This window comes from Carcharhinus amblyrhynchos, chromosome 25 (assembly GCF_965287045.1).
Source record: "Carcharhinus amblyrhynchos chromosome 25, sCarAmb.v2.hapA, whole genome shotgun sequence".
NCBI classification, from domain to species: Eukaryota; Metazoa; Chordata; class Chondrichthyes; order Carcharhiniformes; family Carcharhinidae; genus Carcharhinus; species Carcharhinus amblyrhynchos.
In genome coordinates, this window is record NC_137348.1 from 3,400,777 (window position 1) to 3,421,904 (window position 21,128).

General features: G+C 44.0%; 1 protein-coding gene across 2 annotated transcripts in view; it reads right to left on the reverse strand.

Moving 5' to 3' along the window:
• Positions 1 to 20,778, reverse strand: part of miga2 (mitoguardin 2) — a 65,149-nt gene extending 44,371 nt beyond the window's left edge. Inside the window, exons 1-2 of one of the 2 annotated variants that reach the window (XM_080211756.1) lie at positions 20,694 to 20,778; positions 6,584 to 6,691 (exon numbers count right to left, since the gene is read on the reverse strand). In XM_080211756.1, the coding sequence (XP_080067882.1) occupies positions 6,584 to 6,631 (48 nt within the window). In that variant the 5' untranslated portion in view covers positions 6,632 to 6,691; positions 20,694 to 20,778. Of the gene's footprint in view, positions 1 to 2,533; positions 2,976 to 6,583; positions 6,692 to 20,693 lie in introns of those variants that run through there. The other variant, XM_080211755.1, reaches the window with a different exon arrangement.
• Positions 20,779 to 21,128: the final 350 nt, after the last annotated feature.

Genomic DNA, 21,128 nt, shown 5'->3' on the forward strand with positions numbered 1-21,128 from the left:
TGGTGCTGTGAAGCAGCAACGCTAACCACTGTGCTGCCCCAAATAAAAGCTTTATCTTGCTAATGCCACAACTAAAGCAGCAAAGTTGGAGGGACAAGGAAGTTCCTAGGAGCGAGGGACTGGGTGATGCAGCAAGTTAAGTAAGTGACCGATCATCTCAGGAATCTGGATACAAATCCAGGGCGGGTTACTGAGGTGAATGTAATTTCTGCTGCTGTAAGGTTTGCATGTGAAATCATTCTGACTGTCCCAATCTAATTGCAAATTTGCATATCTTAATCGACGGTCAACATGCTGAATGGAAGGGGGCACCTTCGACTGTTACACGTTGTCAAGGAAGATACTAGGTACTTCACATCTGATCTGGGAATGCTCGATACACATTGTAAGGATATGATGATAACCTGGAATGTGCTATTTGACGGGCTGGTGGAAGCAAATGTATATTAATTTTCAAAAGGGAATTGGAGAAATATTTGAAAAGCAAAAATTTACAAATAAGTGGGACAAATTGGAATATTTTTTCAAAGTGCCAGCACAGATACACTAGAACAAATGACAATCTCCTGAGTTCTCGATATTGAAAGGATAACCTATCACATTTTCCAGAATTAGCAAATCACTCCAAACACAGACAGGTATTAAAGCAATCTCAGCTGTGTCGAGTCAGGACTCTTAGCTGGGGGGCGATAGTAAGGGTATTGACCTGGAATCTCAGTCCCACTTGCTATACAAGAGGTGGAAGCATACATGTGATCAAACAGTGGCCAGCACTCTGTCTAGACGGCTGTTCGCACAAGAGGCCAGAAGCTAACTGGGAACCATAGAAACAAACCCCATCAAGGAGCCAAAACCAGGAGAGAGACAACAGATGGCAACAGAACAAAAAGAGAGAAAAGCTTTGAAAGTAAGGATTGCAGATTAGCATCCCACTGATGTACAGATTGAATCATAAAATTCCTACAGTGCAGGAGGTGGTCATTTGGCCCATCAAGTTTGCACTGTCAACAATCCCATCCAGGCCCCATCCCCATAACCTCCCAGATTTATCCTTCTAGTCCCCCTGACTCTAAGGGGCAATTTAGCATGGCCAAACCACCTAACCTGCACATCTTTGGACTGTGAGAGGAAACTGGAGCATCAGGAGGAAACCCACGTGGAAAGAAAGTGAAAACTCCACAGTCACCCAAGGCCAGAATTGAACCCGCATCCTTGGCGCTGCTAACCACCGCGATTGAGGTACAAACATTGGGACTTAGGAGAGAATCTCTGGGTCTTCCTCCATTAGTGCCTTGGGGTCTTTTATAAGGAGTTATAAGGAGAGGCTGGATAGACTGGGTCTGTTTTCTCTGGAGCGCAGAAGGCTGAAGAGTGATCTTATAGAGGTCTATAAAATAATAAGGGGCACAGATCAGCTAGATAGTCAATATCTTTTCCCAAATATAGGGAGTCTAGAGGGCATAGGTTTAAGGTATGAGGGGATACAAAAGGGTTCAGAGGGGCAATTTTTTCCACACAGAGGGTGGTGAGTGTCTGGAACAAGCTGCCAGAGGTAGTAGTAGAGACGGGTACAATTTTGTCTTTTAAAAAGCATTTAGACAGCTACATGGGTAAGATGGTTTTAGAAGGATATAGGCCAAATGTGGGCAATTTGGATTAATTTAGGGGTTTTAAAAAAAAGTGCAGCATGGACAAGTTGGGCTGAAGGGCCTGTTTCCATGCTGTAAACTTCTATGACCTGATACGGCAGATGCCGGCTCAGTTTAGCAATTTTTCTAAAAGACAGTACAGTAAGCATTCCCTTAGTAGTGCATTGAATGACGACCTGAGTTATGCAGCCAAGCGTCTGGAATGGGGTGAGATTGTTACATCCGGGTCAAGGGTGATATTTAGTCAACAGGAGATGCAGTTCAGAATCTGAGAAACTGCTAATAGTCTAGCCATCCAAGGCATGAGTGATAAGTATATATTTGTTCAGAGTAAAGTTACATTTCTGGGATAACTATTGGAGAATAGTGCTTCATCCTGGACAATTCCTTTAAGCAGTCACAGAGCAGTTTTACTGAAGTAGTGCTGAGGTTTAACACTGAATATCAGCAAACGGGGCATAAAATCAATGAGATTAGTGAGCTGCAGTGAGTAAGAAGCTCCAAGGAGGGGAGGGAGGTTTCGGTCACAGTACTCCAGTTGGGTAAGAATCTCATGGTTCCATCAGTGAGCTAAATTGATATCAAGAACCATCCTGCTATCAACAGACAGCGAACCCAGGGGGACCAAACAACAAGTAGGATTTTTATTTTAAATAAAAAGCTTTTTTTTAGAAAATTTGTCCAAAAAATACAATTTCATGATTATTTAAAAGTCAGGAAGGTCAAATGACTTGGCGTACCTACTGCAAAAACCACGTACAGTACAGCAGTCAACCACGAGGACAAGAGGTCATGCAGAACCACGACCTCTTTCGCTATCCATCTCCCTCCCCACAACAAAAAACCAGGAATAATGGAATCTGCCCCGTTGATCATCAACATACCTGCCCAAACGTAGAGTACAGGAATACTGGAATTTCAGCTACAGTCATCGCCAAGGCTTGAATAATGGATGCCCCATCTGTTCTCCTCAACGACATACTGCGCTAAGGTGAATTGCTGCTGTACGTCCACAAGGCAAGTATCTGTTCACCGAGGTTTTTGTGCAGTCAGTTAGCAAGGGCAATGAGCAGAGGAGGTTGGGAAGGATGTCTCAGTCACTTGTCAGTACATTTTGAAATTCAGCGTCGAGGCTCCCCCGAGAGGGGTAGGATGCGATTGGTGGGGCAGGACGTGGGAAAAGACAGAAGTCACAGTCCCAACAAACGTCGCCCAGCCTTACTCTGCAGCTTCCTTCCAATGGCAGTAGGTTGGCAGCTTCCAGTTACTGTGTGGTTCCGATCAAAGCTGCTGCCCTAGCCTCAATGCTCTAAACACTTGTTCCTTCTAGATCAATAAAAATCCACGATTAAAAAAAAGGTGACAGTGAGCAACATAAAAAAAACACAACTGACAAAAAGATACAAAGCCCTGGCTGCCTGACTCCCATCTCAGGAGAAACCTGACAATTCTCTGCAGGGGTTAGAAAAGGGTAAAGAAAAGCATAATACCTCCGTGTAGTTACTTTCTCCTTTCTGGCTGAGAGGCAGCAGTAGAAATCACAGAGCAGCAAGAGTGAATAGAAAGTGAGAGCAGGGAAGAAGGGAGAAAACCAACTTCAAAAAGAAACTGAAACAATACAATAATCTCAACAATATACTTTATCAGACTGGTCTGGCCATGCCTGCAATTCCCCACTTACCCACTAGGACTCATCTTCATTAACAGCACTCTGCCATTCTATCTGTGTTGGCTTTGTTAGAACAAAACTAACCCCACTGCTCCAGTCCTGCACGTTCCTCCATTGCAAGTATTTACCACCTTCTCCTTAACTGATGCTAATGTCTCTGCCTCAACCACTCACTCTTAAAAACTAACAACTCTCTCATCGCTGACTCAACCAGTTAGAACAAGTTGTCTTTCCCCAATCACCCCTCCAAAGCCAGCATAATTTTCATATCTTCTGCATTGGAAATCGTTCCCCCAAACCCTCGGATTCTCTTCAGTTTTCCAATCTGATGTCGTATTAATGAATCTATTCTATACACTCTTGGTGGTTCTATTGTCTTTCCTACAATAAGGATTACACACAACACTGTAACAATTGTAATACATCCTGTTCTTATATACATATAGACACAGGATTAAGCTTTGATTTCATCTCATATTATCTAGGTTTTCTTTAGTTAAAGATGCAGTAGTGTGTAGACTTGCACTTTTCTAGAACTAATAAACAGACAAAGTTGCTCATTCCCAGAAAGTTTCAGGTCAAGGATGATGCTTGGCAAGAAAACTTATGTCAGCAAGGAGAGCTCCCTTGTAAGCAAGAAATACTTAATAAGCTCAACGGTCTCCCAGATAAAGCAATAATCAACTGGTTAGATACGAAACTGAGAAACAACTCCTAACACACGATAACAAATCAAATGTTACAAGAAAAGGTGCAAGTGGCTAGATCCCAATAAAGATTTCAAGCTTTCCTTCTCAATTTGTAGAGATAAGACTGAAAACACAACTGATAAGGGTTTTGTCTTAACTCAGAACAGAAGTGGGTTTCAGTTCGCTACTTAAGATATCAAAAGTGTCAAGACAGATTGAACCCAATAGAGGCTATTTGCAAATCAAAGAATTGATGTCCAGCCGAAGAATCCAACTATCTTCGGTACTAATTTATTATTGCCTTTCCTCCATCTGACGTTGGCCTTTTTAAATTGATTTGACAACCCTCACTTGCGTGATCAGAGGATTATAATCTCAGGTCCCCTCTTTGCAGTTACATCCTTCAGTGTCTTTTCACTGAGTGTACACTCACACTCCGTGTTACTCCGTGGAAAATGAGGTACCCCAAAATAATTATGTCAACTGCTACAGCCAATAACGAGTGGGAGCCAGGTCCAAATGGAACTCGAGGGAGGGGATTTCAAAATTCAGTGCTGTATTGAGTACAGACGGGAAAAAGCTCAGGCAAACCAGGACAGAGCTAATGTCTGACCTAACTTCTCCAGAAAATAAAGCATCACCAATCACAAATCGCTGTACACTAACAGGAGTACTGCCCAAACAGGCAGACACATACTCAGTCCTGCGTGCTCTCCCTTCAGCTAACAGACTCAGGGAAGAACGTTTCCCCAAGTTATCATCACAGCTTCCCAAAGCATTTCAGATTTAAACCAGGCACCTAGCCAAGCTGCTGCAGGCCCTTTAGTGAATCATTGCAAATGTGTTCACCACACATCAACATTAATCTTGACCCAAGTGGCATACAACAATCAATTTTATTTATATAACACCTTTCACACAGAAAAGCATCCCAAGACTCTTTACAGGTGCTATAAAACAAACATTGATGCCAAGCCACAAATTGAGATATTAGGACAAGTGATCAAAAGATTCATAACCCTTTGAGTGAAGTATTTTCTCCTCATCTCACTCCTAAATAATCGTCCCCTTATCTTGAGACTGCTTCCCCGTGTTTTAGATTCTCCAACCGGGGGAACAATCTCTCGGCATTCACTCTATCAAACCCCTTCAGAATTCTGCAGGTTTCGATGAGATCACTTCTCAGTCTTTTAAACCCCAGAGAATACAGGCTTAGTTTACTCAGCCTCTCATCATAAGACAACCCCTTCACCCCAAAGACCATTTTAAATTCATAGGTGAAACATTGGGCAGGTTCTGTTGCAATCGAAGACCCAAACAATTTGGTGTGGCCCTGGTACAAAACAAAAGGAAAAACCGGACCCACCAATACTAAAGAGCACCTGAACATCAAACCTGAGTTAACTATGTGACAGGAACCTGACACCCTCAGTACCTTTCAGCTGAGAAGAGAAAAAGCTAATTCACAGCTCCATGAAAAACATCCCCAACAGTATTGATATAGAAGCAGATACTGGAAATCTGAAATAGTTCGAAAGCTTTAAAGTTTATTTATTAGTGTCACAAGTAGGCTTACATTAACACTGCAATGAAGTTATTGCAAAACTCCCCTAGTTGCCACACTCTGGCGCCTGTTCGGGTACACTGAGGGAGAATTTATCATGGCCAATGGATCTAACCAGCATATCTTTTGGACTGTGGGAAGAAACAAGAGCACCCAGAGGAAACCCATGCAAACACAGGGACAAAATACAGACTCCTTACAGACAGTGACCCAATCCAGGAATTGATCCCTGGCCCCTGACGTTGTGAGACAGTAGTACTAACCACTGTGCCACCGTGCCGCCTTAAATAAAAATGCTGGAAAAACTCAGCAAGTCTGGCAGCATCAGGGAGAGAAAAACAGAGTTAAAATCAACTCACATTCAGAACTCAAATGCTGCCAGACTTGCTGAGTTTTTCCAGTATTTTCTGTAATTATTTCAGGTACTGTTGATCTGTGCACAAATGAATTTTCCCATCTTTTGCCAAATTTCCCTGCACTCACAGAAAAGATAGGGAAGGTTGCAGGATGCAGTCATTGCTGACAGTGTCAGCATTTCTTACCCATTGATGTCATACAATTATTTGCTACTTTACCACAAGAGGTTAGTTAAAAGCCAAAGTTTGGTGGGATCGGAGTCACAAGGAGGTCAGGCAAGGTAGAACAGCAGGTTTCCTTCCCCACAATATATTACTAAACCAGTTGGATTTTAACAACTATTTGACAGGACTTTTACTGATACCAAACTGAATTCAAAAATGGCCATGGTGGGACCTGGAACTTCCATTTTCTCTGTTACTGCTACATCTCCATACCAATACTCCAACTGAAATCAGGTGCAACACAAGTAAGGATGGGATCTGTGACTCTCTTGTTCACCTGGTATGGGACTACACTTCAGTCCCATACCAGGTGACACACAGGGTCACAGAACCATTTGGAGACATAGGGGTGGCACTGCTCCAGTGGTTAGTCTGAACAATTTACTTAAATGATGCGTAGAGCTGATTAAAAATCACTTGGAGACAAGTACCTTGGACAAGGTGGAGTGAGGGTCACTTCCCACTATTCCATCAGACATCCTCTGCCCCGAGGTTGGGGGAATTCAGGATATGGCTTGGTATAGAGTAGACCTTACAAGCTGTTAAGAAAAAGAAACATAAGTTATTGAGGAAATTCTTGCAACCTATAGCATTTATATTCATTAAAAAGGAATGAGTGGAGTTGTTCAGAAAAAAAACTGCTGTTTCTACCTGAGCATAATTTGGCCAAGCTAAAGTTTTTTAAATTAGTTTACAGGAGGTGGGCATCACTAACAAGGCTAGCATTGCCCATCCCCAAATGCCCCAGGAAAGGCGATGTTGAGCCACCATCTTGAACTATTGCAGTCCATGGGGTTCTGTGCTGTCAGATAGGAACAGCACTCAAATCAGGATGATGCATAACTTGGAGGGGAACTTAAAAGGGGCGATATTCCCTAGGCTTCTACTTTTTTGGTCCTTCTCGGTGGTAGAGATCAGGGCACTTGAAAAGCGCTGTCAAAGACATTTCTAGTAAAAGTGCCAGCCAGTGATTATTATGTTATTAAATAGGTACAATGTTAGAACTACAATCTATAATTATGCAGCATCGCTGACATGAACGTAGGTGCCCCAGGGCATCTTGCAGGAGTATTACAACACAAAGAAAGATGCCAAACTTAAAGGGGAATTGTAGGAGATGTGACTTTTAAGGATGATTTAGAGAGTGAATTCAAATGCATGGAGCCAGCACAGCTAAAAGCAAGGCCATCAACGGTTAGTCTGAACTAAACAAGAACAAAATACACAATATGGCAACCCCATCACCCTGGTGATTCTTTAAAAATAAGCTGCCATTGAATAACAAGTTAAAATATAAAGGTGAAATCTATTTGCTAAGTAAATGATGCAAATCATCCCTGGTTACACAGATCACAACTAGCCAGTGAGGTCACCTTGCTGTAATTCAACACAGCAGCTCAGATAACATGCTGAGCTACGAAAAGCAGACGTCAGCCGATCCCTGCCTCTGATGCTGCCTGAATTACACTGTAAAGGAGAAAGTCCAGCATCTGTGATAGATAACTGCTCTGCTTCCATAGAACCACAGAAAATTACAGCTCAGAAACAGGCCCTTTGGCACTTCTTTTACCATTTTTAGCCTAGTCCCACTGACCTGCACTTGGACCATATCCCTCCACACCCCTCTCATCCATGAACCCGTCCAAGTTTTTCTGAAATGTTAAAAGTGACCCCGCATTTACCACTTTATCCGGCAGCTCATTCCACACTCCTACCACTCTCTGCGTGAAGAAGTCCTATCTAAGATTCCCTTTAAACTTTTCTCCTTTCACCCTTAACCCATGCCCTCTGGTTTTTTTCTCCCCTAGCCTCAGTGGAAAAAGCCTGTTTGCAATCAATACCCATCAAAATCTATACCCATCAAAATCTTATACACCGCTATCAAATCTCCCCTCATTCTTTTACGCTCCAGGGAATAAAGTCCTAACCTATTCAATCTCCCTCTGTAACACAGCTTCTCAAGTCCCAGCAACGTCCTTGTGAACCTTCTCTGCACTCTTTCAGCCTTATTTACATCCTTCCTGTAACTAGATGACCAAAACTGTACACAATACTCTAAATTCGGCCTCACCAATGCCTTATACAACCTTACCATAACACTCCAACTTTTATACTCAATACTCCAATGTACCAAAAGCAATCTTTATGGTCCTATCCACCTATGACATCACTTTTAGAGAATTCTGTACCTGTATTCCCAGATCCCTCTGTTCAACTGCACTCTTCAGAGTCCTACCATTTACCCTGTATGGTCTACTTTGGTTTATCCTTCCAAAGTGCAATACCTCACACTTGTCTGCATTAAATTCCATTTGCCATTTTTCAGCCCTTTTTTCTAGTTGGTCCAACTCCCTCTGCAAGCTTTGAAAACCTTCCTCACTGTCCACTACACCTCCAATCTTTGTATCATCAGCAAATTTGCTGATCCAATTTACCACATATCATCCAGATCATTAATATAGATGACAAACAACAATGGACCCAACACCGATCCCTGCGGCACACCACTAGTCACAGGCCTCCACTCAGAGAACCAATCCTCCACAACCACTCTCTGGCTTCTTCCACTGAGCCAGTGTCTAATCCAATTTACTACCTCCCCATGTATACCTAGTGACTGAACCTTCCTAACTAACCTCCCATGAGGGACCTTGTCAAAGGCCTTGCTGAGATCCAGGTAGACAACATCCACCTCCTTCCCTTCATCCACTTTCCCGGTAACCTCCTCGAAAAACTCTAATAGATTGGTCAAACATGACAACCACGCACAAAGCCATGTTGACTCTCCCTAATAAGTCCCTGTCTATCCAAATATTTGTAGATCCTATCCCTTATCACATCTTCCAATAACTTGTCCACCACCGACATCACTCTTACTGGCCTATAATTTCCCGGATTTCTTTTGGAACCTTTTTTAAGCAATGGAACAACATGAGCCACCCTCCAATCATCCGGCACCTCCCCCGTGAATACTGACATTTTAAATATGTCTGCCAGGGCCCCTGCAACTTCAACACTAGCCTCCCTCAAGATCCGTGGAAATACTCTGTCCGGCCCTGGGGATTTATCCACTCTGGTTTGCCTCAAGACAGCCACCACCTCCTCCCCTTTAATCTGTAAAGGTTCCATGACCTCCCTACCTGTTTGCCCGATTTCCGCAGACTCCATGCCCGTTTCCTCAGTAAATATGGATGCCAAAAACCCATTTAGTATCTCCCCCCATCTCTTTTGGTTCCATATACAGTCTTCCACTCTGGTCTTCAAGAGGACCAATTTTATCCCTCACTGTCCTTTTGCTCCTTACATACCTATAGAAGCTCTTTGGATTTTCCTTCACTGTGTCTGCCAAAACAACCTCACGTCTTCTTTTCACCCTCCTGATTTCCCTCTTAAGTAGCTTGCACTTTTTATGCACCTCAAGCATCTGATCTGTTTTTTGCTGCCTGTACATTTCATACTACTCTCTCTTCCTCTTAATCAGTGTTGCAATCTCTTTCGAGAACCAAGGTTCCTCGTTCCTATTTACTTTGTCTTTAATCCTGACAGGAACATATAAACTCTGCACTCTTAAAATTTCTCCTTTGAAGGCCTCCCACTTTCCATTTACATCCTTAACAGAAAACAGCCTGTGCCAACCCACACTTCCCAGACCCCTTCTCATTTCATCAAATTTGACCTTTTTCCAGTTCAGAACTTCAACCCGAGGACCAGATCTATCCTTATCCATGATCAGGTTGAAACTAATGTTATTATAATCACTGGATCCAAAGTGTTCCCTCACACTCACATCCTTCACCTGCCCTAACTCATTTCCTAACAGGAGATCCAATATTGGATCCTCTCTAGTTGGCACCTCTATATACTGAGGTAGAAAATTCTTCTGAACACATTTTACAAATTCTACCCCAAGTAAACCTTTAACAGTACACAAGTCCCAATCTATATGTGGAAAATTAAATTCCCCTACTATCACAACTTCGTGTTTCTTGCAGTTGTCAGCTCACAGAATGGTACAGATCATCTCACAAATGGTTTTGTTCCTTGCCTCCAGAGACGGAACATCCCCAGCAGCAACCAGATATGGCAACTCCACTGTCCACCAGTTTGCTGGTGCTCCAACCCCTCTACCTCCCTTTTCAACCAAGTTTCACATTACCTCTCATAGAAACTCCTTCAGCTCAGAGCCTGGTTCGATCAGGTCACAGTCCAGTGAAGAACAATGAGACATTTTTCTACATTAAAAAGGCATTTATACATAGAATGATTACATCACAGAAGGACGCCATTCTGCTTGCCCTATCCGTGCCCACTGACTGCAAGGGCAACCCAGCTAGTCCCATATTTCTATTTTCTTCCCCCCCGCCGTAGCGCTGCAAATCTTTTCCCTTCAGCTAATCATCCAATTCTCATAAAATCACAGTGCAGAATTTGGCCCATCGAGTCTGCACTGACCATAATCCCACTCAGGCCCTATCCAGTCCCAATGATGCTAAGGGGCAATTTAGCATGGTCAATCCACCTTACCTGCACTTCTTTGGACTGTGGGAGGAAACCTGAGCATCTGGAGAAAACCCACTCAGACACGGGGAGAACATGCAAACTCCACACAGTGACCCAAGCCGGGAATCAACCCTGGCGCTGTGAAACAGCAATGCTAACCACTGTGCCACCATTCCGCCCCAATTGAACCTGCCTCCAGTACATCCTCAGACAATGCATTCCAGATCCTAACCACGAACAGCATAAAATAATTTACAAATGCAAGTTTCACGCAGAGGGTTGTCACAGTGTGGAATGCTTTGTTACATGGCATAGATAGCGAGACCAAGTAGCCTTTAAAGTTGGATCAATATTTGAAGAATGACACAAGGGAAACAGAGCTGGGTGGATCGCTGCTGTAGCAAAAAGTCAACAGAGACATGAACAGGCCAGCCTGATTCTGTGCAGTAAACAGCTGCGGATGTTGCTACTGTATCTGCCCTACCCAAAGCTATAAATCAGATTAAAAGGATAACTTGTCAAAATATTGATTGCAGCAGGAGACAAAGGGGCAGCTTGTGGCTGTGGTGTCAGCCTAGATTTGCTTCCTTCCAAAGAGGACACATAAGTATGTTGAATACAGAACTATACAACCTCAAATGGTTAAATATATAAAAAGTCTGCCAGGCATCTTGAAAGCAAGAGTCAAACAATCCAGCAAACGTGACAGAAAGGAATTAGATGCCAGTTACGTAGGAACCAGTGACATGCGATAACATCTCACACCGTAACATTTTTTGCTTAGGGAGAGAATTACAGGGAACCAAACTACTGACTGCTGATGCTTTAATGAACAAACAATAGCTGGGAGTGTTCCACATGCCAGGAAATTACTCGAGAGATTTAAATATTGCTATAAATAGCAAAAAATCCAAGCTCTCACAGAGTCAGATGATCCCCAAGCCTGTACATCCATTAACATAATCATTTTTCCTAGAGATGCATACTACATTACTGAGATGCAACACTGCTGTATTTTAATAAGGCGTTTGATAAGCTTCCCCATGGCAATTTCATGAAGAAAGTAAGGAGGTATGGAATAGAGGGAAATTTGTCTGATTAGATAAGTAACTGGCTGTCTCGTAGAACACGACAGCGCAGAGTCGCTGAGCAGAGACTGATAGCCAAGTTCCGCACACATGAGGACGGTCTCAACAGGGATCTTGGGTTCATGTCGCACTATCTGTAACCCCCATGACTTGCCTGGGTTTGCAAAACCTCACTTACTGTACTGTCTGGAGACAATACACATCTCTTTAAACTGTGATCAGTGCTCCTTCCACTCACATTATCAGCCACTTCAGGTCTTGAACAGCAGGTTAGGTGTAAGGATTCGCATTTTAATCAGTAATCTCTAAACTGTCTGTGCTTTATATGCTCTGTCTGAGGCCAGAACTCTCCATTCACCTGACGAAGGAGGTAACCCCGAAAGCTAGTGAGTATATTATCAAATAAATAGGTTGGACTAAAACCTGGTGTTGTCAGACTTTTTACTGTGTCTCGTAGAAGACAGAGGGTGGTGGTGGATGGAAAATTTTCAGACTGGAGACCTGTTATCAGTGGTGTACCACAGGGATCAGTGTTGGGTCCTCTGTTATTTTTATCAATTACTTGGAGGAGGGGGCTGAAGGGTAGGTCAGAAAATTTGCTGATGACACCAAGATTGGTGGAGTAGTGGATGAGGTGGAGGGCTATTGTAGGCTGCAAAGAGACATTGTTAGGATGCAGAGCTGGGCTGAAAAGTGGCAGATGGAGTTTAACCCTGATAAGTGCGAGGTGATTCATTTTGGTAGGACAAATTTGAATGCAGATTACAGGGTCAACAGCAGGGTTCTGAGGAATGTGGAGGAACAGAGAGATCTTGGGGTTCATACCCACAGATCTCTGAAGGTTGCCACTCAAGTGGATAGAGCCGTGAAGAAGGCCTATAGTGTGTTAGCGTTTATTAATGGGGGTTTGAGTTTAAGAGCCATGGGGTTATGCTGCAACTGTCCAGGACCTTGGTGAGACCACATTTGGAATAGTGTGTGCAGTTCTGATCATCTCACTATAAGGATGTGGAAGCACTGGAAAGAGTGCAGAGGAGATTTACCAGGATGCTGCCTGGTTTGGAGGGTAGGTCTTATGAGGAAAGGTTGAGGGAGCTAGAGATTTTCTCTTTAGAGTGGAGGAAGATGAGAGATGACTTAATAGAAATTTATAAGATGATGAGGGGAAAGATAGAGTGGACGTTCAGAGACTATGTCTTGCGGTGGATGTAGCTGTTACTAGGGGGCTTAACTGTAAGTTAATGGTGGCAGACATGGGGGGGGATGTCCGAGGTAAGTTCTTTACTCAGCGAGTGGTTGGGATGTGGAATGGACTGCCTGCATGATAGTGGAGTTGGACACTTTAGGAACTTTCAAGTGATTATTGGATAGATACATGGAGCACACCAGAATGATAGGGAATGGGACAGTTTGATCTTGGCTTCGGACAATGCTTGGCACAACACCGCGGGTCGAAGGACCATCACTGTGCTGTACTGTTCTATGTATAACTTATTTTTTAACACTCTGATATACCTGATACTTGTAAAAATATAATTTATTCATAAAATAGGTGAAAGAACATTGTAAACATTTCAAAATGGTTTCAGAAAGTGCAATAATATTCAAGTTTTCCACACACATCAAAGGTGCACTCTGAGGTGCTTCCATACAATTGTGATATTCATCATAAACATTCAATGTGACTCATACAGCCCAAGAGTGTTCTATACAATCCCCCTCCCCTCGGTGCACTATGCTGAAAGGCTTTGGACGGTGACCTTCCCCATTGCCCCTCTGCAGCAGCTGCCCCACGCTTTAGTGCATCCCTCAGCACATAGTCCTGGACTTTGGAATGTGTCAGTCTGCAACAGTCAGTCAAGGACAACTCTGCACTGGAAGATCTACACATTTCAGACAGACCAAAGAGGGTCTTTCACCAAGTTGATGACCCTCCAGGAGCAGCTGGTGTTTGTCTCAGTGTGTGTTCCTAGGAACAGCCCATACAGCAGAGTCCCCATCCCCGGAAACAGCCCATACAGCATAGAATCCTGCATCACAGAGCTGCTCTAAACCTCGACAAATACCACCTCATCTCTCTCCACACCTTCTTTGTAAAGGCACATTCCACAAGGAGGTAGACAACAGTCTCTTCCCCAGTCATCTCAAGGACAATGTGTCGACGGGGGTGACTTGGAAGGACCTGATGGAGAGGGCCTTTCTCACCACTAGCCAAGCTAAGCCTTGATGGGGTATTTGGAAGTTCTGATGATGAGGCATTCTGCCGAATTACTTTGACAGTCTGTTCAGGGAACCATCCAATAGGATCTATCACCTTTTTCTGCAGGGCCTCTAGAATGTTACAGGCAGACTGTTGCCTGATGCACTTGTGGTAAAAGGTGTTTCTGTGAAAATAATTTTCACAAGGGACAGGTGGTGCTGCACAGTCCAACGACTTCAAGCGTTCCACGGTAGAGTGGCTAGACCCATCCCCTTCCAACACCAGGGAAAGGTAGAACCTCAGCATGTACTGACACTTAGTGGTTGTGTACCAAGAAACAATGCACAGCTTGATGCAGCCACACACTAAAGTGGCTATCAGAATTAGGGCAATGTTGGGCACGTTTTTCAAGAGGTTTGTACATTGGGTCCTGGAGGACACAGTCCATTTTCAGCCTCCAGATAAAGTGGAAAATGGCTTACGTGTTCGCCACAACACTGGAGTGAGGAATGTGCCAGATCTGGATCATATACGGCAACATCGAGAATGCCTCATACCTAATCATCAGGTTTTAACCCACAATGGAGAAGGAGCGTCGTTCCCACATACCCAGTTTGTGTTCCACTGTGGCTACTCACACCTTCCAGCTTCTAATGCATGCCCTAATCCCTCTGAACCATATCCAGGCCATCTGACTTGAGGACATGTTATCAGTCAGCCCAGTTCATTGAATCTTAGAATCCCTAAAGTGCAGAAGGAGGCTATTTGGCCCATCGTGTCAGTATCCACAACAAACCCACCCAGACCCTATCCCCGCACATACTTAGCCCACTAATCCTTCTAACCTACACATCCCAGGTAACTAAGTGGCAATTTAGCATGACCAATGCACCTAGCCCGCACATCTTTGGGTTCCCAAATAACATGGTCTTGCTCATAACAGGATTTACCTTGGCACCCAAGACCAGTTTGAACCAGTTGTAGATATTGATCAGTCTGCGTACCAGCAGCAGATCTGAGCAGAGGATAGTGATGATATCCACGTACAAGGAGGTTTTGACCAGAGTGCCTCTGTTGTCTGGGATCATCATACCACTTACACCCAAATTCTTCCTGAAGGACTCAAAGCATTTTATGCAACACACAAACAGGCCAGGAGAGAGGGGGCAGCCCTGCCTGACTCCAGATTTGATCAGAAAGCTTTCTCTTTCCAATCCAGCAATTGAAACTGCATTACTGATGTTCGTAAAGCACTTGGATCCAGTTGCTGACTCCCTCCCCAAATCTAATTCTGGCAATACATCCATCATGTAGGTGTGTGATATTCTGTCAAACGCCTTCTCCTGGTCCAGGCTGATGAGACAGATGTCCACACCCTGTCCCACACACTGGCAATCCTATCCCTGACAGCAGGAGGCTGTCAGAAATCTTTCTGCCAGATACAGCACAGGTCTGGTCAAGGTGGATGACTGGCTCCAGAGCAGACCCCTATATATCTTACATTGAATCGCTGAAGTGTTGTTGAAATGAACATCTCAGGCAAACCCAATATATTCATTACAGCAAACTGCTTACTGCACTGAATTCCTGCACCTCTCACACTGGAGTCACTTCTCACTGATCTAGCATCTGATCATGTATCTTAAAATCCCTTCAAGTTGTCCAGTGTCAAATTTTGTCTCAAGCTCCTGAGAAGCACCATGGGAAATACGTAAATATAAACTCAAGTTGTTACGGCAACAGTGACCACACTTCAAAATCATTTAATTGGCTGCAAATACTTTGGGAAGTCCTGAGGTCATGAAAGCAAACTTTCCTTTGTACCTGTCAATACGCTGCCACTATCTCAGCTACTGTCAACGATTACAGGATATTTGTACAAACAGCCCAACTCATCTGAAATGACGATACTGGCATTAGGAGCAGCTTCATGACAAAACGCTGAGTTTGGGTCACATATTGTACTGGGCGGCACAGTGCCAGGGTCCCAGGTTCAATTCCCAGCTTGGATCACCGTCTGTGTGGAGTTTGCACATTCTCCCCACGTCTGCGTGGATTTCCGCCAGATGCTCCGGTTTCCTCCCACAATGCGAAAGTCGTGCTGGTTGGGTGCACTGGCCATGCTAAATTCTCCCTCAGTGTATCCGAACACGCACCAGAGTATGGCGACTAGGGGTTTTTCACAGTAACTTCATTGTAGTGTTAATGTAAGCCTACTTCTGACACTGATAAATGACCTAAACTTCAAACTTGCTAACAAGTCTTTTAACACTCTGGCCAAACGTTAAAATGCCCACAGCATCACTATTCAGCCATCACATTTTAAACTAGTTTCCGTTCCGTTAACCAAGCTGATTAGCTCAAAACATCCAACAGTTGTAGTAAAACCAACACCAATCAAAAACCTGCAACCTCCAAATTACCAATCAAACTGCCCCAATATCATTCGTAAATCCAATAAGGAGCACAGCATAGGAGAAATTAGTTTAAGCAGAGAGTGGGAAAGCACAGAACCCACTGCCACAAGGAATGGTTGAGGCAAATAGCACAGATGTATTTAAGGAAAAGTGTGTTAAACGCAAGGTAGAAGAGACATGGTGAAAGGGTGAAATGGGGGTTTGTGTGGAGCATATTTGAAAAGCAGCAGAGTTTTCCCCAGTATCCTGGTCAACATTTATCCATACTTAACCATATTTATCCTTCAACCAAAATCGCAAGAGCAGATCATCTGGTCACTATTCCACTGCTGCTTGTGAGGTCTTGCTGTGCACAAATTGTCTGCCATGTTTCCCTATACTAAAACTTTGACCACACATCTAAAGTATCTTGTTGGCTGTTATCAGGCTTTGGATTGTCCTACAATTGTAAAAGGTACAAAAGAAATGAAGTTTCTTTTATGCATGGACCCACAGACTAAAGATGGGAGCTTTCCTCCCCATCTAGTCTATGCAAAAAGTAGAGCAATAGGAACCAAGGGCAGGCAGAAGGGATTAGTTTAATTTGGCATCAAACTTGGCACAACATCATGGGCCGAAGGGCCTGTTTCTGTGCTGTACTGTTCTATGTTCTATAATCCATGAATAAAGGGAGCAAGCAATTAAAACACAGTGAATACCCTAATGTGTAAACACAGGTGGGTAAAGCCATTAAAAGGCTGACAGGATTTTAGTTTACAAAAAAGAGCAAAGAAAATTACAGCACAGGAACAGGTTCTTCGGCCCTCCAAGCCTGCCCCGGCTATGCTGCCTGACTGAACCAAAACCCCCTACCTTTCCAGGGACCATAGCCTTCTATTCCCACCCTAATCAAGTAGTTGTCAAAAAAGGGCATAGAGTAGTGCAGTTAAAAACTAATGATCAACTTGCATTAAACAACTGGTATGCCAGTTAGAATATTGTGTGGAATTTTGTATACTTTATTATAGAAAGGTAATTAAAGCCACGGAGTGAGGAAAATATGACTCATTATAGTTATGAGGAGGAACTGGAGATAGCAGGATTGTTTGTACCAGAGTAGGAATTGTTAGGGCAGAGTTTAAAGAGAGGGCTCAATAGTAGGAAGAATTCTGGAGAAGTGAATTAGGGAAGAGTACTTTATTTGGTTGGGAAGACTGTGATTTTTAAAATACCAGGCATGCGTGAAACCATGATCCAGCAGGTCATGAGGCTAGCCCATTGCACTGGTGTGTGCGCTAACGCCTGCGATGGTGGTTTGTCCAGCTTAGGGTAGAGTAAAGGATCAGGTTAGCCACTAAGGTTAAACTAAAGCTTTACCTGATGCAATTTTTCAAAGCCACCTCAGCCGTTTAGCTAAAATGAAACATCAGATCCAGCCCGTAATCGGGTGCAATGCCTCATCCTGTTAGCTTGGATCGTGTTTGTCCCCTCATATGGGGTCCATGATTTTGGATTGGATTGAATTTGATTTTTGGGATGGAATAAAAATTTGAAAACAAAAGCTCATTCTTAAAATTGTCAACAAGAAAGAGGAGTGAGGTGAGGTGGATTTTTTTACGCAGTGAGTGGCTGAGTATTTTGTCACAAAGTTGGCTGAGGCAGAGACATTGGAATCTATTAAGAGAGAATCTGAGCAAATGCTTGATGCAGAGAAAAATACAAATCTTGGAGGAGAGAGAAAAAGCAATGGGATTAGTTCAGGATTACACTAACAAAGAGTCAGCATGGACATAATGGATTATACCTGTGCTGAAACTCGTAAGGTTCATCTGCCTATTATTTGATTTGGAAAAATAAAGAATGTTCAATTCCTTCCTCCTTTGTTCAGTGGTAGCATATTACGGGTTCAAGTCTCGCTCCAGGGACTTGAGCATCTGCGCCTGACTGACAAGGTACAGAGGAAATGCTACATTGTCTGAGGTACTGAGACATCGAACCAAGGTCTGAACAGGTGAGCATAAAAGATCCCAGAGCAGATCCAACATTTCTCCTTCAATCAACACAAGTATTTGTCAATTTGCTTTTTCTGGGATATTCCTACAATTAGAAAATAACAGTGGCACTCGTGCCCAAAACAAATCAATAGCAGGAAGGTAATTAACAACACCCTGAGGGATTGGAAGGCAATAAAAATGATCCTGTGTTGCAAATACTGTGTAGTACGTAACTAAACATTCTTTCTCATAAGATCACCATACTACATCTGGCCTGCTGACAATAGATGCACTGAATGAAAAAGTGTTTCATTTACTGGCACTGATATCCCTCACAAACCAGCAAATAAAGTAATAGGATACCCAAGTGATACTGGAGATAGGGGTACAGATCCAAGGAATTACATAAGTTGCAGAAGGAAACAAGCCATTCAGCCCAACAAGCCAACTTTGGTGTTTATGCTCCACACAAGACTCCTCACAATCCAGCCCAGTCCTTCACACAAACCAGCCTCCCGTCTGATGACACTGTATGCACTTCCCGCTGCCTCAAGAAAGCAGCCAGCATAATTAAGAACCATGCACACCCTCTTCCACCTTCTTCCGTGGGAAAAAGATACAAACGTTTGAGGTAACGTGCCAACCAACTCAAGAACAGTTTCTTCCCAGCCGCTATCAGACTTTTGAATGGATCTATGTTGCATTAAGTTGATCTTTCTCTACATCCTAGCTATGACTGTAACATTACATTCTGCACTCTCTCCTTTCCTTCTCTATGAACGGTATGCTTTGTCTTTATAGTGTGCACAAAACAATACTTCTCACTGTGTACTAATACATGTGTCAATAATAAATCAAATCAAAATCCCACTCTTCTTTCATAGACTATGATGCAGGCTACCTCGCTGAATATATTTAAATCACGGGTAGATAGGTTTTTGATAGACAAGGGAATTAAGGGTTATGGGGAGAAAGCAGGAAAGTGGAAGCGATCCACTTCAGATCAGCCATGATCTTATTGAATGGCGGGGCAGGCTCGAAGGGCTAGATGGCCTACTCCTGCTCCTATTTCTTATATTCTTACTAGAATCGTGGAATTCTATGATTCTATGAATCCATACAGTGCAGGAGAGGCCATTTGGTGCATCAAGCTTAAATCGATAACAATACCACCAGGCCCCATCCTTGTAATTCCACATATTTATCCTGTCACCCTGCCCCCATAATCTGGCACGAAGAGGCAACGTACCATGTCCAATCAACCTAACCGCACGTCTTTGGAACATAGGAGGAAAACTGAGTACTCACGTAGACACTGGGAGAAAATGCAGACTCCACAGAGACAATGACCCAAGGTCAAAATCAAATTAAGGCCCCTGGCACTGTGAAGGGGCCACTGTGCCAACATGCCACCCACTTTATCAAACACTTGTCAGTACATCCTTTCTCCCTCATGTATTTATCTAGCTGCCTCCTAGCCTCAAGTTTAATTTTTTTAGTTTTATTTATTATTGTCACAAGTAAGCTTAATTAACACTGCAATGAAGTTAATGTGGAAATCCCCTAGTCGCCACACTCTGGGTACACTGAGGGAGAATTTACCACGGCCAATGCACCTAACCAGCACATCTTTCGGACGTGCATCTATACTAGTCGCCTCAGCCACTCAGCGGTGCCAAGTTGATTATTTTCACCGCTAAATCACATTCAGTCTGGATTCTGAGTGGCTGATCCGGCATGGACAAGTTGGGCCGAAGGGCATGCTTCCATGCTGTAAACCTCTATGATTCTGTTGGCCTGGTCGCCAATCGCAAGCAGAAGGAATTGCCGGCTGATGGCGGGGGTGGGGAGGGGGACAGAGGGTGGGGAGGGGGACGGAGGGTGGGGAGGGGGACGGAGGGTGGGGAGGGGGACGGAGGGTGGGGAGGGGGACGGAGGGTGGGGAAGGGGACGGATTACAGAAGGGGAGGGGTGCAATAATTCAAGCATACCACCCAACAAACACCACACTGACTGGTCAACCACCCCTCAAGGCCTCTCAGCAACAACCAATCAGTAGCATGTGAAGACAGCCACCATTTTACCCCACCCCCACCCCCATGTCAGAATGTGGTCCTCCCACGCATCAAGTCAGAAAGATTTAATTCTGATTATACAAGGGGGCTTGTATTTTAATACCTATATTATTATTATTATTGCTCCTTGTCAACCCTCTGCTTGTAACCAGGCAGTGGGAGGACCAAAATTAGATTAACCTCCCTTCTACTTTATTTGCTACACGAAAATAAGATTTGTTTTCTCATCAGTTTGGGTTATTTTATGGTTAAACTGTTAACTCTGTCCATTGTCCCGCACTCACTCACCAGCCTCAGCAACGAACGCTCTTTGCTCTTCATCACCTCAAAGGACAACTGCTCCCCGACACACCGCAACCCAACCTGCTCACCGGAAGCCCCCCGACCTGACTGACAGCCCTGCTGGCCAATAGGATGGCCGGACTTCGCCCGGACCTGGCGAGAGCAGTCCAATAGGAGAAGCCCGAGGGCGGGGACTGGGCCTGAGCAGGTTTGGCTGAGAGCGCAGGCCGGGTTCACCGGACGTCACGAGCTTAGGGCGGGAACACGAAGTCCTATTGGCCAATAGGAATGTGATTGACATATTTTAAGCCAATCAGCAGGTAGAGTTCTGACCCATTCTCAGAAACCCTACAGCGCAGAAAGTGGCCATTCGGCCCATCGAGTCTGCACTGACCACAGGCTCTACTCCCATATCCCTACATATTTACCCACTACTCCCGC